This window comes from Desmodus rotundus, chromosome 12 (genome assembly GCF_022682495.2).
Source record: "Desmodus rotundus isolate HL8 chromosome 12, HLdesRot8A.1, whole genome shotgun sequence".
NCBI lineage: Eukaryota > Metazoa > Chordata > Mammalia > Chiroptera > Phyllostomidae > Desmodus > Desmodus rotundus.
In genome coordinates, this window is record NC_071398.1 from 49,844,212 (window position 1) to 49,857,950 (window position 13,739).

General features: G+C 48.9%; 1 protein-coding gene across 2 annotated transcripts; it reads left to right on the forward strand.

Moving 5' to 3' along the window:
• The first annotated feature begins 1,930 nt into the window (after positions 1–1,930).
• Positions 1,931–5,552, forward strand: LOC112314062 (patr class I histocompatibility antigen, A-126 alpha chain). 2 transcript variants are annotated; one of them, XM_045203406.3, is made up of 8 exons: positions 1,931–2,077; positions 2,314–2,598; positions 2,861–3,136; positions 3,696–3,971; positions 4,069–4,176; positions 4,606–4,638; positions 4,749–4,796; positions 4,951–5,552. In XM_045203406.3, the coding sequence occupies exons 1-8, from the start codon at positions 2,014–2,016 to the stop codon at positions 4,953–4,955; spliced, it is 1,095 nt and encodes a 364-aa protein (XP_045059341.2). In that variant the 5' UTR covers positions 1,931–2,013; the 3' UTR covers positions 4,956–5,552. The 2 variants fall into 2 exon arrangements, with proteins under 2 accessions (XP_045059341.2, XP_045059342.2); XM_045203407.2 differs by lacking the exon at positions 4,606–4,638.
• The last annotated feature ends 8,187 nt before the right edge of the window (positions 5,553–13,739 follow it).

Here is a 13,739-nt window from a genome sequence, read left to right on the forward strand (position 1 = left end):
GACTTGAAGAAGAAGAAGGGGAAGAAGGAGGAGGAAGAGGAGGAGGAGGAGAAGTAGGGGGAAATCATGAATAGTAAAATTGCAATAAATACATAATTATATATGTATGAATGAAACCTTGCCATTGACAACATCATGGATGGAGGATACTGGGCTGATGAAATGAGTCAGAGAGACAAAGACAAATGCCAGATGATTGCACTTATATGTGGAACCTAAAAAAATCAAGTCACCAAGCAGAACAGACACAGACTCATAGATACAGGGAACAGACTGATGGTTGCCACAGGGGAGGGGTGATTCGGGGACTGGTGAAAAAGGTGAAAGAATTAAGAACTACCAATTGGTCGTTACAGAATGGTCATGATAAGTAAAGTGCAGCATAGGGAGTATAGTCAATAACATTGTAATAGCTACATATGGCGTCAGGCGGGTACTGGATTTATCAGGGATGTAAGTTTGTAAGTTTTATAAATGTCTAATTACAGAGTTGTACACCTGAAACTAATATCATAAATCTACTGTAATTGATTTTTAAATGTTTGAAAAAAGAAGATAAATACATCTTGAATTCACTATATAAATGCATTGATTTCTTAACTGTCCTTAATGAAAATGGAGACTAAGAAATAAAATATTTCCCATGATGACCGGGAAACTGCACAAACACCCTTGTGCGGCCTTCCCAAGTATCATGAGCCCAGGAAAGTGACCTGTGAGGGCTGAGCAGCCTCATTTTCAGGGAACAGCAAGTGCACTTAAGAGAATGAGTGGCACAGAGCTGTGATGACTGAGGCTTGGGGAACTGGCGAACACTCTCTCACATGAACATGAGCTCCTCCCTCAAGGAAAGTCAGCGGGCAGTTGACACCTGACAGCACTTGTTGTCTGGACGGAAGGGAAGCTCTCAGAGGAAAACCAGGATTCTGGCAAACGTGTGTCTCACCACGGCAGCCAGACAGCTTCCCAGAGCTGACAACCGTTTCCAGTGGGGTCTGCGGTAATGTTAACAATTGTGATTTGTGATGATGTGTCAACCCTGGGAGATGTCTATCTCTTAGTGAAACAATGCATCACTTTCAAATAATCCTGCATCAGTACAAGAGCCACTCAAGCAACGTACCAGAGTAGGAAATCTCAATGGATTTGTTCCAGGCTCTACTTTGCAAAGAGCTTTTCAGGAACTACCACTTGTGTAGCTGTAGTGAACGATCAGAGATGACTCTCCACACTTATCTGAAAAGGTTATTAAAAATACTCCTCCTACATATTGGTATGAGGCTGTATATTTCTTCATATACTGCAACCAAAATAACAGATTAAACACAGAAGCAAATATGAAAATCCAGCAGACTTCTAGTGATACAGACAAGAAGTGAGACTTGCAAAAATGTAACATGTAAGCAGATCCACTCTTCTCACTATCTCACTTATTTCTGGAATAATTGTTTTTCATAAAAAGCATTATATCTGTTAACATGTGATAGGTTACTAATAGTATTCTAAATAAACTAATTTTTTAAACTGTTTATTCCTTGTGTAGTAAATGTTGATAGATATAACCCACATAAACAAAATCATTTGGGGAATCGTCCCTATTTTGTAAGACTTATAGATGTTCTGAAACCAAAATGTTTTGAATAAAACAGCCCGTGGGCGGGACTCAAGGAGACAGCGGGACTGAGACTTCTCCGTGCAGGAGGAAAGGTTGGGGTGTGGGGGACAAGTCCCAAGTCCCCAGGACTGGCTCCAAGGTCTCAGCCTGAGGCCTGAGTTTGAGGTGGGAAGGCTCAGCGTTGGGGAGACCCCTTCACTCCCAGGCTTTCCCTTTTCCACCCAGTTTCACTTTTCCTCCTTCACAACCTGCGTGGGGTTCTTCGCCTGGATACTCATGACGCAACCTTAAGTCTCGTTACCATTGGGTATACGAACTCTAGACAAGCCAATCAGCGTTACCCACCGTGGTCCCGGGTTGCCGGAACTCATTCTCCCCGGACTGTCAGGGTTTGGGTCATGGGCCCCAGAACTCTGCTCCTGCTGCTCTCGGAGGTCCTGGCCCTGACCCAGACCTGGGCCGGTGAGTGCGGGGTTGGGAGGGAACAGCCTCTGCGGGGCAGGATCCAGGGGACGCCTCGTGGGCTCAGGACCCGGGGATGGCGCATCTGCAGCACCCCTGGCCCTGCCCCCAGACCCTCAGACTCCCACCTCGGCCCCGCCCCCTCCGCTCAACCACCGCCCTCTTTTCCATTCCCTGGGACGCTTGTTCTGATCTGCCCGACCACCGACCCAGGACGCGCGTGTTCCCCTTCCCAGGCCTCCACAACGTGAGAATTTTTAGCACCTCCGTGTCTGGACCGGGCCGCGGGAAGAACCGGTACGTGGTGGTGGGCTACGTGGACGACACCGAGATCTTGCGGTTCGACAGCGACACCGCCAGGCCGAGGCTGGAGCCGCGGGTACCGTGGATGGAGCAGCCGTGGGTGGAGCAGGAGCACCCACATTTTTGGGATGAGAAGACGCGGGTCTGCAAGTACAACCAACAGACTTTCCGAGCAAACCTAAACAGCCTGCGCCACTACTACAACCAGAGCGAGGATGGTGAGCCACGTGGGCCTGGGGACCTGGGAACGACCCCCATCCCCACGGACCGGCCCGGGTCGCCCTGAGTCTCAGAGTGTACCCTGAGGCTGCTGGACCTGCCAGCCCTCACCTTGGCAGTAGCGCGCGCGGGGACTTTGAGCCAGTTTCATTTTCAGTTTAGGTTTAATCACCGCGAGTCCAGTCGGGCACCGTAGGGTCCTAGGCAGCCTCCCCTCCGAGCGGGACTAAGAGAGCAGAGCTGACTTTGCGGCGGGGTCAGGGTCTCACACCTACCAGGAAATGAGTGGCTGCGTCTTGGAGTCCGACTCCAGATTCCTGCGTGGGTTCAGTCAGTTCGCCTATGATGGAACTGACTACATTACGCTGAACGAGGACCTGCGCTCCTGGACCGCTGCGGACACGGCGGCTCGGATCACCTGGCGCAACTTGGTGCAAGTGCCTGATGTGGAGCGACGGAGGCTCGCCATTGGAGACTCCTGCGAGCGCTGGCTCCGCCTGTTCCTAGAGAACGGGAAGGAGATGCTGCTCCGAGCAGGTACCAGGGCGCAGGCCTCCCCTAAGAAGGATTTGTAGGTTGGGGGCGGCTTCCTATAAGGAGAGGAGGAAAATGGGGCAGTGTCAGAATTCCCCTCCTGCACGGGAGAGGGAAGAGTCCCCCAGGTCTCTTTATTTGTGATTTATCCGCGGACCCACCTTTTTCTAAAGGAAAATAAGGGACCCAGCCTCTCCCTCAAACACCCCACAGCGGTTCCCTCACACTCTCCAGCCCCCGGCGTACCAGGACGCTCTCGCTCGTTCTCAGTATGAGACCGTCTCTGGACGCCTGTCTCCGGCTTTTCTGAGTCATCAGCCTCCACCTGAGTCTGTGTCTCCCCTTAGAAACCTGGACACTCCTACCCTAGGTTCTCACCCTGATTCGGGAACTTTCCAAGAAACAGGAGATTATCCCAGGTGTCTCTGTCCAGGCTGGTGTCTGGTGGTGCTCTCCCTTCCCCCACCCCACTGTCCTGTCCACTCTCAGGGTGGTCACATGAGCCCTGCTGGAGTGTCCTATGACCATGCAAAGCTCCTGAATTTTCTCACCCTCCCCTCAGACCCTCCAAAGACACACGTGACCCACCACCCCATCTCTGACCACGAGGTCACCCTGAGGTGCTGGGCCCTGGGCTTCTACCCTGCGGACATCACCCTGACCTGGCAGCGTGACGGGGAGGACCTGACCCAGGACACAGAGCTTGTGGAGACCAGGCCTGTGGGGGATGGAACCTTCCAGAAGTGGGCAGCCGTGGCTGTGCCCCCTGGGGAGGAGCAGAGATACACATGCCGTGTCCAGCATGAGGCGCTGCCTGAGCTCCTGACCCTGAGATGGGGTGAGGAGGGGGCGTGGGCTCAGAGCCTGTCCTCAGGGCGTCCCTGAGCAGGGTCAGGACACAGGCCTGAGGTTGGCCTCTCACCTTCCCCTCGCAGACCCCCCTCCTCAGACCACCATGACCATCGTGGGCATTGCTGCTGCTGCCCTGGGTCTCCTTGTAGCTGTGGGCGCTGGAGCTATGCTGTGGAGGAGGAGGCACTCAGGTGGGCAAGGGGTGGGGCTGAGGTTCCTGTCCCCTGGGGGCCAAGCCCAGGTGGAAGTGTGCTCTGCCTCCTTAATGGGAATTGTGTCCCCTCATGGGTGCTTGTCCATCTGGGGCCTATTTCCTACCACGGACCCTTTAGTGAGGCCCGTGGGAAAGTGAGGGACACATTTATCACCTGATGATTCTAGCGATGGGGACTGATCTCAGCTGTCACAGGTCAGAGGGGAAGGGCCCTGCTGTGGATAGATGTCCAGATGGGAGGCTGGTCCAGTCCCCACAAATGTTCTTTCCCCATCTTTCCTGATCCTACTCTGGGTGTTCAGTCAAAGTTCTGGAAACTTCCCTGTGCTTCAGAGTACGGGACTCCTTTAGGGTCACAGGACCCAGCCTTCCCCCTGACTTCTCACAGAACGTTTCCTTCCCACAGGCAGAGGCAGGGAGAGGTACTCTCAGGCTGCCTGTAAGTCTGGGTGTTGGGGAGGTGAGGTGTGGGACCCTTGGGAGAGTGTGGGCTGGAGTCTGTGAGGGGGGCTCCTCCACCCTGTAACTCTGCTGTTGTGTCTTCCCCAGGCAGCGACCGTGCCCAGGGCTCTGATGTGTCTCTCACGGCTCCTAAGGGTGAGACCCTGAAGGCAGGAAATGGGGGACATTGGGACTGAGGGACACAGTTGTGTTTTGGGGATGCTCTGAGCAGGACATTCTGAGCGGGATGTGGGAGATTGTGGCACTTCTGAGACTGACCTGAATTTGTTCACGGCAACTTACTTTCCAGTGTGACAGTGCTGCCTTGGAGGGGACTTGGTATGAAACAGTCACTGCAGCCTCTTCTTGGGAGTTTAAGGATCCCTGAGTGCTGTTTCTGCAACTGGCATTGGAACCTATCTGCACTATATTAAAATTAGCTATATATATGTATATATATAAACAGAAATGACTTAGATTAAAAGCTATATGGTTTCCAGTAGGTGTTTTTCTATCTATACCTTCACCTTACTTATTAAGGTGTTCCACCACATTTTGCTGTGTATGAGCAGCAAAATATGGTTTTGGCCCAAACTTTCAGGAAGGAAATATCTATCATTTTATTATTTTTTTAAAGATTTTATTTATTTATTTTTAAACATAGTCAAAGGGTAGGAAAAGGAGAGGAAAACATCAATGTGTGGTTGCCTCCCATGCGCTCCCTGACCAGGGACCTGGCCTGCAACCCAGGCATGTGCCCTGACTGGGAATCGAACTGGTGACCCTTTGGTTCACAGGCCGGCACTCAACCACTGAGCCCCATCAGTCAGGGCTCATTTTATTTTTTAAACAATTTATTTATATTATTTATATTTAGAAACTTGTGATTTGTACTATAAAGGAATTTTAGCATTTGTTTTGTCATATACTGCACTACAACAAATTTTATATACTGATAACAAATTTACCGTATGTACGCATAATAGAAGGCCCAGAACTCTTTGTCAATGTCAATGATAGAGAATTACCACTACCCCTCTACAATGCGCATCCTTATTTTCCCCTCAAATATTTGGGCCAAAGTGCACATTATACACAGCAAAATACGGTAAGTAACTTCAAGTTCATAAACTTACAGTGAGACATGGAGACAACCCAGGTGGGACAGAATGAGTGCCCCATTTCCAGGGATGCAGGACTCCCCAGTGATGTTCCCTGTGATCCCCTGTGTTCCAAGCACAATTAAGGGTTTTTTCCCACACATCCCAATGTGACCTTTTGGAGCCTCTGGCCGTGACTGGTTGAGTCCCCTGATTCTAACCCAGTGCCTCATTGTTGCCTAGGAGTCGCCCCAAACTTCCAGGCCCCCCTCTTGTTGACCTCAGGGGTGTCCATGTGGGTCAGAGAGCTGATCAATCTGAAGGTGAGGACACCTGCTTAAAGCAGGAGCTGTTCCAGCATCCACTGTCCTTAATGCACTGCAGACCCTGTTCTCATTCTGTAGATGCTGAGTCCTGGAAGGTCATGGCCGAGGAGCTAATATCCTTAGTGGCTTCCTCTGGGAGGGCCACAGGGCCAGTCTGTCTGCTGGGCTGAGAACAGAATCAGGAAACAAGGGACCAGCGAGGCAGGAGGGAAAGGGGTGGGAAAGCTCCCAGGGTTCCAGGCTACAGGTGCTGGGTGTTCTGAGGGGGCTGTGAGCGGGGAAAACAGTGGGAAGGGACTGGACACTGAGTGCATTTGGAAGATGGATTTCACAGCATTTCCTAAGGATTCAATCTGGGGTGTGGGAAAGGAGTTAAGGAGGACACCCTACATTTGTACAGTGCCCGCAGAAAAACAGGGTTACTATAAACGGAGAGGGAAGACTGGCAGGAGCATATTGGGGGAGAGGGGTGGGTTTTCAAAAGTTCAGCAGAAGAGAAGGTCAAGGTGAGGTGTGTGTTAGACACACCAGTGAGCTGTCAGGGTGGACAGGTGAGCGTGGGGACCCTGAGGAGAAACGTCTGGGCTGGAGACACAGATGTGGGGGTGACGCTACGAAAATGACATTTGAGTCTGTGCATGTGGATGAGGCCATCAGGGAGCCAGGGCTGTGGAAGAGGAAGGAACAAGGACTGGACACCACATCCACCTGTCCCCACAGTGGTGACATTCGTCCTGGTCACTCAGTCAGGTTGGTGACAGCCAGGTCTCCCCGTCACACAGTCACCATTTGGTATTTGTCATTCATTAGTCATTTCTGGGGAGAGATTCTGAGGTCGTCTTGCTGTGCTCTTCACCACTTCTACACTCACCCTCCTTAGCCCCTCCTATGACTTCCACCCAAGTCAGCGAAAATGTGATGTCGTCCCGTATCAGCCCCGGACACTGATTAGTAGGGGGTAGAGAACAGCACAAGGAATATAGTCAATAATGTTGTTGTAATTGCCTATGGTGTCAGACGGGTCCTAGATTTATCAGGGAGATAACTTAATAAGCTGTATAAATGTTTAATCACTGTGTTTTATAGCTGAAACTAATACAATATTGTATGTGAAGTGTAATTGAAAAAATTTTTAGAAATTAACTCATGGACAAGACAATGATGTGTTAATTGCATGGGAGAGGAGGTAAGATGTGGGATGTGGGGAGAGAATAAAGGGTGATAGAGAAAAAAAGCAAAAAAATAAAATAATTGTTTCAAGTTAATAAATGAGTGCTACATTGACCAGTGTGAGTTACCTGGGGACAGAGTCTGGACGAGAGAAGGAGCTGAAGGAAGGAACGTGCCCAGTGAGAAGCACAGTGACAGGAGCTCTTGGCCCAGATGTCCCTGCACCCCTATGACATGTGACTCTAAGCTCAGCTGCTCCCCAGCAAACAGGAGACACCTTCTCTGCTTCCTGCCCGCTGCTCCTGAGGGCATCTCGGTAATGGCCATCGCTGTCCCCCCATCACCATGTGCCTGAGGGTGATCTGCATGGGACAAGTTTGCTCTACATTAGAGACGCCCCAGGCTCCCCACGCAGATGGTGCCACTGACACCAGAGGTGACATGATAGTGGCATCTCTGTGGGGAGTTCAGGACCACACACTCTGTCCCTGTAACTGGGGTCAGGAGCCTCCCTGCCTGAGGAATCCCTGCACACAGCTGTGAGGCACAGACCAGCCAGGTGGGGGCTCCCTCGAGTCCACTGTCAGGGCACAACTAGTGAGAGAAAGTGTTCCTGTCCCTTGGGAACCTGACTCAGTCTTGTATGGCCATGGGTTTAGGGTTGGATGTGAGGACAGGTGTGTGAACTGACAGGCAGTTTTGGTTATGACATAAAAATCCTGGATCGTGAAATGAGACCCAATATCAGACACGCAGCACAGACAGAAGGGCACAGAGAAGTGTCTGCCCTTTAGTGACCGCCCCCCCCCCCCCCCACTTTTCCTGTTTCAAATCCCCCTGCAGGAGGTGCTGGCCTCTCAGGAGTTTCTGCCAGAACATCGTCACCCTCCCGTGTGGTCACTGTGTGTGTGTCGCTCACATTTCTATCTCTCATTGAATGGGGACGCCCCTCTGACCTCTCTTAACCCGAGGCAGCAGGGAAGGAAAGAGAATTTGGAGTGAGATGAAGTCCCATTATTTTCCAAGCCCGCCAGAATGGCTGCGTGTGGTGAAAATCATTAAATATGATGTTTTAAAAAATACAATTATAAGACAATACCTTCTACAGTAGTGCAACAGTGTGCTTCATATTTGGAAATAGCGATGTTTCTCTCTCACATCAATGTTCTCTCTCGCTTCCTCTCTCTCTGAAAAAATGAAAAAAAATGAGAGTTTTTAACTCTCCTACAGTGAGAGTTAAAAAAAAATAAAAAGGAAAGGGAAACTTTACTTAAGGAGGTGGCACCAAATGCTGAGGAGCTGATGAGTTGGTCCCCAATATCTCTAGGGCATGGGTTGTACAGGGCACTAAGGGACTTAGGCTCAAGGTCCCAACTGATTGGTCAGCGCTAGGATTCAGGTGCTAGGATTCAGGGTGGTTGGTCATTGCATCTGGTCCTATGTCAGCAATGAGGCTGTTCTGTCTGCTTCCAAGTTCATTCCATGACTTGCCCCAGAGTCTAAATCTTCATGAGTACGTATTTGAGCACATCAGATATTCAACCACTTTCATCTCTACAGACACCTGTCCACAGCCCCGGCTCCTGCCACAGGTGGACTGTGTCCCTGCAAACCTGGAGTCGGGTGGACACCCTGGATGTCCTTCACCCTGCCTCAGGGAGCCATGGCCTCTCCTGTCCTGGCTCCCCTGTCACCTGGATCCCACATGTTCCTCTTTTTTGTTTACTCCCTCATTTTTTCCAATTTGGTAGTATTTCCCAAAGAGAATGTAATCAGTTAACTATTAAAACTAAACACATTAAGAAACTGTAGGCTATCCTAGCCCTTATTCACATCTTGACTGGATATAGAACTGTGTTGGAAATAATTTTTTCTGCAGAAAGTGGGAGGCATTGCAACAATGTTCTCTAGTCCCCAGGCCCATATTTGCTGCCTCCTCAAGTTTTCAAGCTCCTCCCACCCTCTCTCAAATTCCACTGTGACATGGCCCCATGTGGGTCTGATTTGTCTGATGTAGTAAGAATTTGATTAGGCCATTGAAAATGTAATTTGTTGTCTATAAACTTTGAGAAATATTCCTGGAAATGTTAAAAGATCATTTCCTACTCATCATTATTTTAGACAGATATTATAAACTTGTTGGGATCTCTTGACTGACAGACTAATAGGTCTTTTCTCCTGCTTCCCCACATTTTTCTATTTCTATGACTTAGAAGAACAACATGAATCTTTGAGGTCACCTGCTCAGTTATTCATTTCTATAATGATATTTAACTTCCAAGAGATCTTCATGTCCTATAATAGTGTATAATTGTTCTGTTTCAGATGCCATTATCTTTTACATCTTTCAGATTAGTTGGAGAGCAGTGGAAGGGGACCCGTAGGTCTCCTGGCCATCTGCTTCCAATATCAGGAACTGTCTCTCACTGCACTGGATCATGACTACATTTCTCTGTGTGGTACCTGCTAATGGCCCATCTCCCCCATGACAGTGCCAGGGTCACAGAGCCAGGGTCCTACTCTGGGTCTCCACTCTGTCTCCAGACTCTAACTAATCCTGACACAGGGAAGGCCTTGAAACCCACGCTGGATGACACACTTGATTGAGGTGTCCACAGCTAAGTTACACTGCCCCTGGATGTCCTCCTGAGCTGAGCCTAGCAGCCTCCTATCATAGAACATTCTGGAACATTGCAAAACTTCACTTGCATGGAGTTCAGAGTCATAGGCAGGATAGTAAGAATCTAGGAAAATTCCTGGGCAAGTGGAATGGGGGAATGGAGACCAGAACATTAAAGTCGTACTTCTGGCCAAGATGGAGACATAGGTAGATACACTGTGCCTCCTCACACAACTAAAAAAAGTACAACAACAAAATTAAAAATAAAAAAAAGCAGAACTGCCAGAAAATCGAACTGTATGGAAGTCTGACAACCAAGGAGTTAAAGAAGAAGCATTCATTTAGTCCAGTAGGAGGGGTGGAGATGAGCAGCTCTGGTGGAGAGGACTGGTGCCAAGGCGGCTGCTGCAGGACTGGGGTGGGCAGATGCTGGCAGAGTGGGCAGTCCCACATTTGCATGTGGATAAACAGGGAGGAACACCTGGAGAGCAAGACAGACCGCCCAACCCAGGGTTCCAGTGCAGGGAAATAAAGCCTCAAATCTCTGACTGGAAACACCTGTGGGGGTTGAGGCAGCAGCTGGAGAAAATCGCAGCCATACAGGAAAGCTGCTGGAGAGACCCACAGGGTCCTAGAATGTGCACAAACCCACCCACATGGAATCAACACCAGAAGGGCCCAATTTACTTGTGAGTGGCACAGGAAGTGACTGAAAGCCAGCAGAGAACTGAGCAAGTGACATCATTCCCTCTCAGACCCCTCCCCCACATACAACACCACAACACAGAGACCTGCAGTAGCCCCACGCTGGCTGGCGAATACCTAACGCTCCACCCCTTACTACCTAACAGTAGGGCTGAGCCAAAAAAAAAAAAAAAAGGCCCAAATAAAACAACAGATCAAAACTCCAGAAAAAATACAACTAAGAATGAAGAGATAGCCAACCTATCAGATGCACAGTTCAAAACACTGGTAATCAGGAAGGTCACAGAATTGGTTGAGTATGGTCACAAAATAGAGTAAAAAGCGAAGGCTATGAAAAGAGAAATAACGGGAAATGCACAGAGAACCAACAGTGACAGGAAGGAAACCAGGACTCAGATCAATGGTTTGGACCAGAAGGAAGAAATAAATAGTCAACCAGAGCAGAATGAAGAAACAAGAAATCAAAGAAATGAGGAGAGCCTTAAGAACCACCGGGACAACATTAAATATTCCAACATCTGATTCACAGGGGTGCCAGAAGAAGTATAGGAAGAGCAAAAAATTGAAAACTTATTTGAAAACATAATGAAGGAGAACTTCCCCAATCTGGCAAAGGAAATAGACTTCTAGGAAGTCCAGGGAGCACAGAAAGTCCCAAAAACGTCAGACCCAAGGAGCACACACTAAGGCACATCATAATTCCATCACCCAATATTAAAGATAAGGAGAGAAACTTAAAAGCAGCAAGAGAAAAGGAGACAGCTACCTACAAAGGAGTTCCCATAAGGCTGTCAGCTGATTACTCAAAAGAGATCTTGCAGGCAAGACGGGGCTGGAAAGAAGTATTCCAAGTCATAAAAGGCAAAGACCTACATCCAAGATTACTCTATCCAGCAAAGCTATCGTTTCGAATGGAAGGGCAGATACAGTGCTTTCACATAAGGTCAAGTTAAAGGGGTTCATCATCACCAAGCCCTTATTATATGAAATGTTAAAGGGACTAATCTAAGAAAAAGAAAACAATCAAATTTACAAACAGTAAAATGACAACGAACTCACAACTGTCAAGAAGAAAACCTAACAAAACACCAAAAACAAAAACAAACTAAGCAAACAACTAGAACAGGAACAGAATCACAGAAATGGAGATCCCATGGAGGGTTATCAATGGGAGGTGGAGGGAAGAGAATGGAGGAAAAGGTACAGGAAATAAGTAGCATAAATAGTAGGTACAAAATAGACAGGGGGAGGTTAAGATTGTATGGAAAATGGAGAAGCCAAAGAACTTATATATATGATCCAGGACAGGAACTGGGGGTGTCGGGGAATGTGGGAGAGAGGGGGGAGAGTGCAGGGCAGAGAGGATAAGGGGGGGGGGGGATGGGACAACTGTAATAGCATAATCAATAAAAATATTTTTATAAAAAGAACATTAAAGTCGGTAAAAGAGTCTGAACAGTTTACAGCATGCTGGTGAATCGAAAGACCTTATCTCCCCTAACCAAGGGCACGTGAGAACAAATGGTTTTACCTGTCTTCCTCCCTAAACAAAGAATAAATAGGTTGAATCACCCTGGTTGGGGAATCTAAACAACAGAGACCAAATTAATGACATTTGTGCCAGATGAACCCAAGGACAGATGAAGTCAGGGGAACAAATAAAACAAAAAACAAAAAGAGTTGCAGCTAGACAGACCTAAGACAAAGGTACAATAGTGAACTGACTAGCGAAGAATCCCAATCCTCTCTATGAACTTCCTTGGATGCAGCAACATATCAAAAACACCCCTGAAAACTGATGAATATTCGCTAAAACCTTCCCTAAATTTCTTGCCCAGAGAAGAGAGAAAAAAACCCTCCAGAGACCTGGGGCAGGTTGCTCTAGAGAGCACCCACACACCCGTGTGAGCCACCAACTTCTTTCTGTCCTTCTGAGCTCTGAGGTGCCCTTGAGATTCCCAGCCAGGGGAGTGGTGGGCAGCGGCAGCTGATCTCAGGCTCATCCCCCATCCTGGCTTTAAGCTCCCATTTCTCCCTGACTCTCTGCTGAGCTGACAGCAGCCCCACCTTGGCTCTCTCCTTTCCTGTAACTTTTCCAGGAACCAGAGCAGCCCTGCCTAGACTGTCTCCAGCTACTTCTTCTAGTCTACGTCCTTCCTCAGTGTCACTGACCCCAGTTTTTATAAAAGTACTTTCAAAATCCCCTGGACTCAGGTTCTGGAATGTTTTCCAGAGGAAGTCAAGCACCCACACACCACACACCACACACCACACACCACACACCACACACCACAGGCTGTCCTGAGGCAGAACTGCTCAGGCCCAGGCCTGTCTGGAGACAACATCTGATAAGGGACCCAGGGAAAGTGAGTCATCAAGGCTCCCAGAGAAAACACCCTGTGTTCACCCCAGCTCCACCGCGTGGAACCTCACTGAGTCTCCTTCCCCCTGTCCCCCACAAGGATCCTACACTGAGAGCCTTTGGGTTTGCTCTGAAGATTACACTTGACCTCTAGGGAGATCCCTCGGCATCACTGAGTGAGACATGTTAAGCGATCCTTTGTTCATAGTTACCATCGTTCTGTTGAATGGCGCATTTAGAGACTTTCCATCCTTTTGCTTTTACAAAAACACAATACAAGAAACCTCCTTGAATAAGTACTTTTGAGGACATGTGTGATTATCTTCTTAGGATAAATTCCTAAAAGAGGAATTTCTGTGTCAAAATGTAAGCACATTTAAATTGCTGAGAATTTTTGCAAAAACATCCTTCAGGAATTTTGTCCCGGTTTTCAGCCTCTTCAACCTTTACGACACAGTGTGTCCCCTACGCTCTGGCTGAAACGCTCACCATTGAATTTCGTCTTTGCCAAACAGACGGTTGGACACACGCGGTCTCACAGAACATCAGCATCAGACACGGACATCCCGCGACCACGGCGACGTGAGTAGACCACTACCACACTGCGTGTGGTCTCAGCACAGACAGAAGGGAGACGCGGTGCAGCGCACACACCACCACGCAGCTCCCGGGCCGGCGAACACAGGGGAGGGCGGCATCTTTCCCATCACCCCTCCCCCTCGCTCCAGTCTGCCGCGTCCCCTGGTATTTCCTGAGATGCCAACCACGGACGGACTTGCCCCCACGTCCTGAGGACACCAATCTAGAGGGGCCCCT

Excerpts from the sequence above, each read along its gene's own strand:
- LOC112314062 (XM_045203406.3), top strand. The coding sequence starts at position 2,014 with ATGGGCCCCAGAACTCTGCTCCTGCTGCTCTCGGAGGTCCTGGCCCTG. Across the intron at positions 3,972-4,068 it reads GCTCCTGACCCTGAGATGGG|ACCCCCCTCCTCAGACCACC; the intron begins GTGAGGAGGGGG and ends TTCCCCTCGCAG. Across the intron at positions 4,639-4,748 it reads GAGGTACTCTCAGGCTGCCT|GCAGCGACCGTGCCCAGGGC; the intron begins GTAAGTCTGGGT and ends TGTCTTCCCCAG.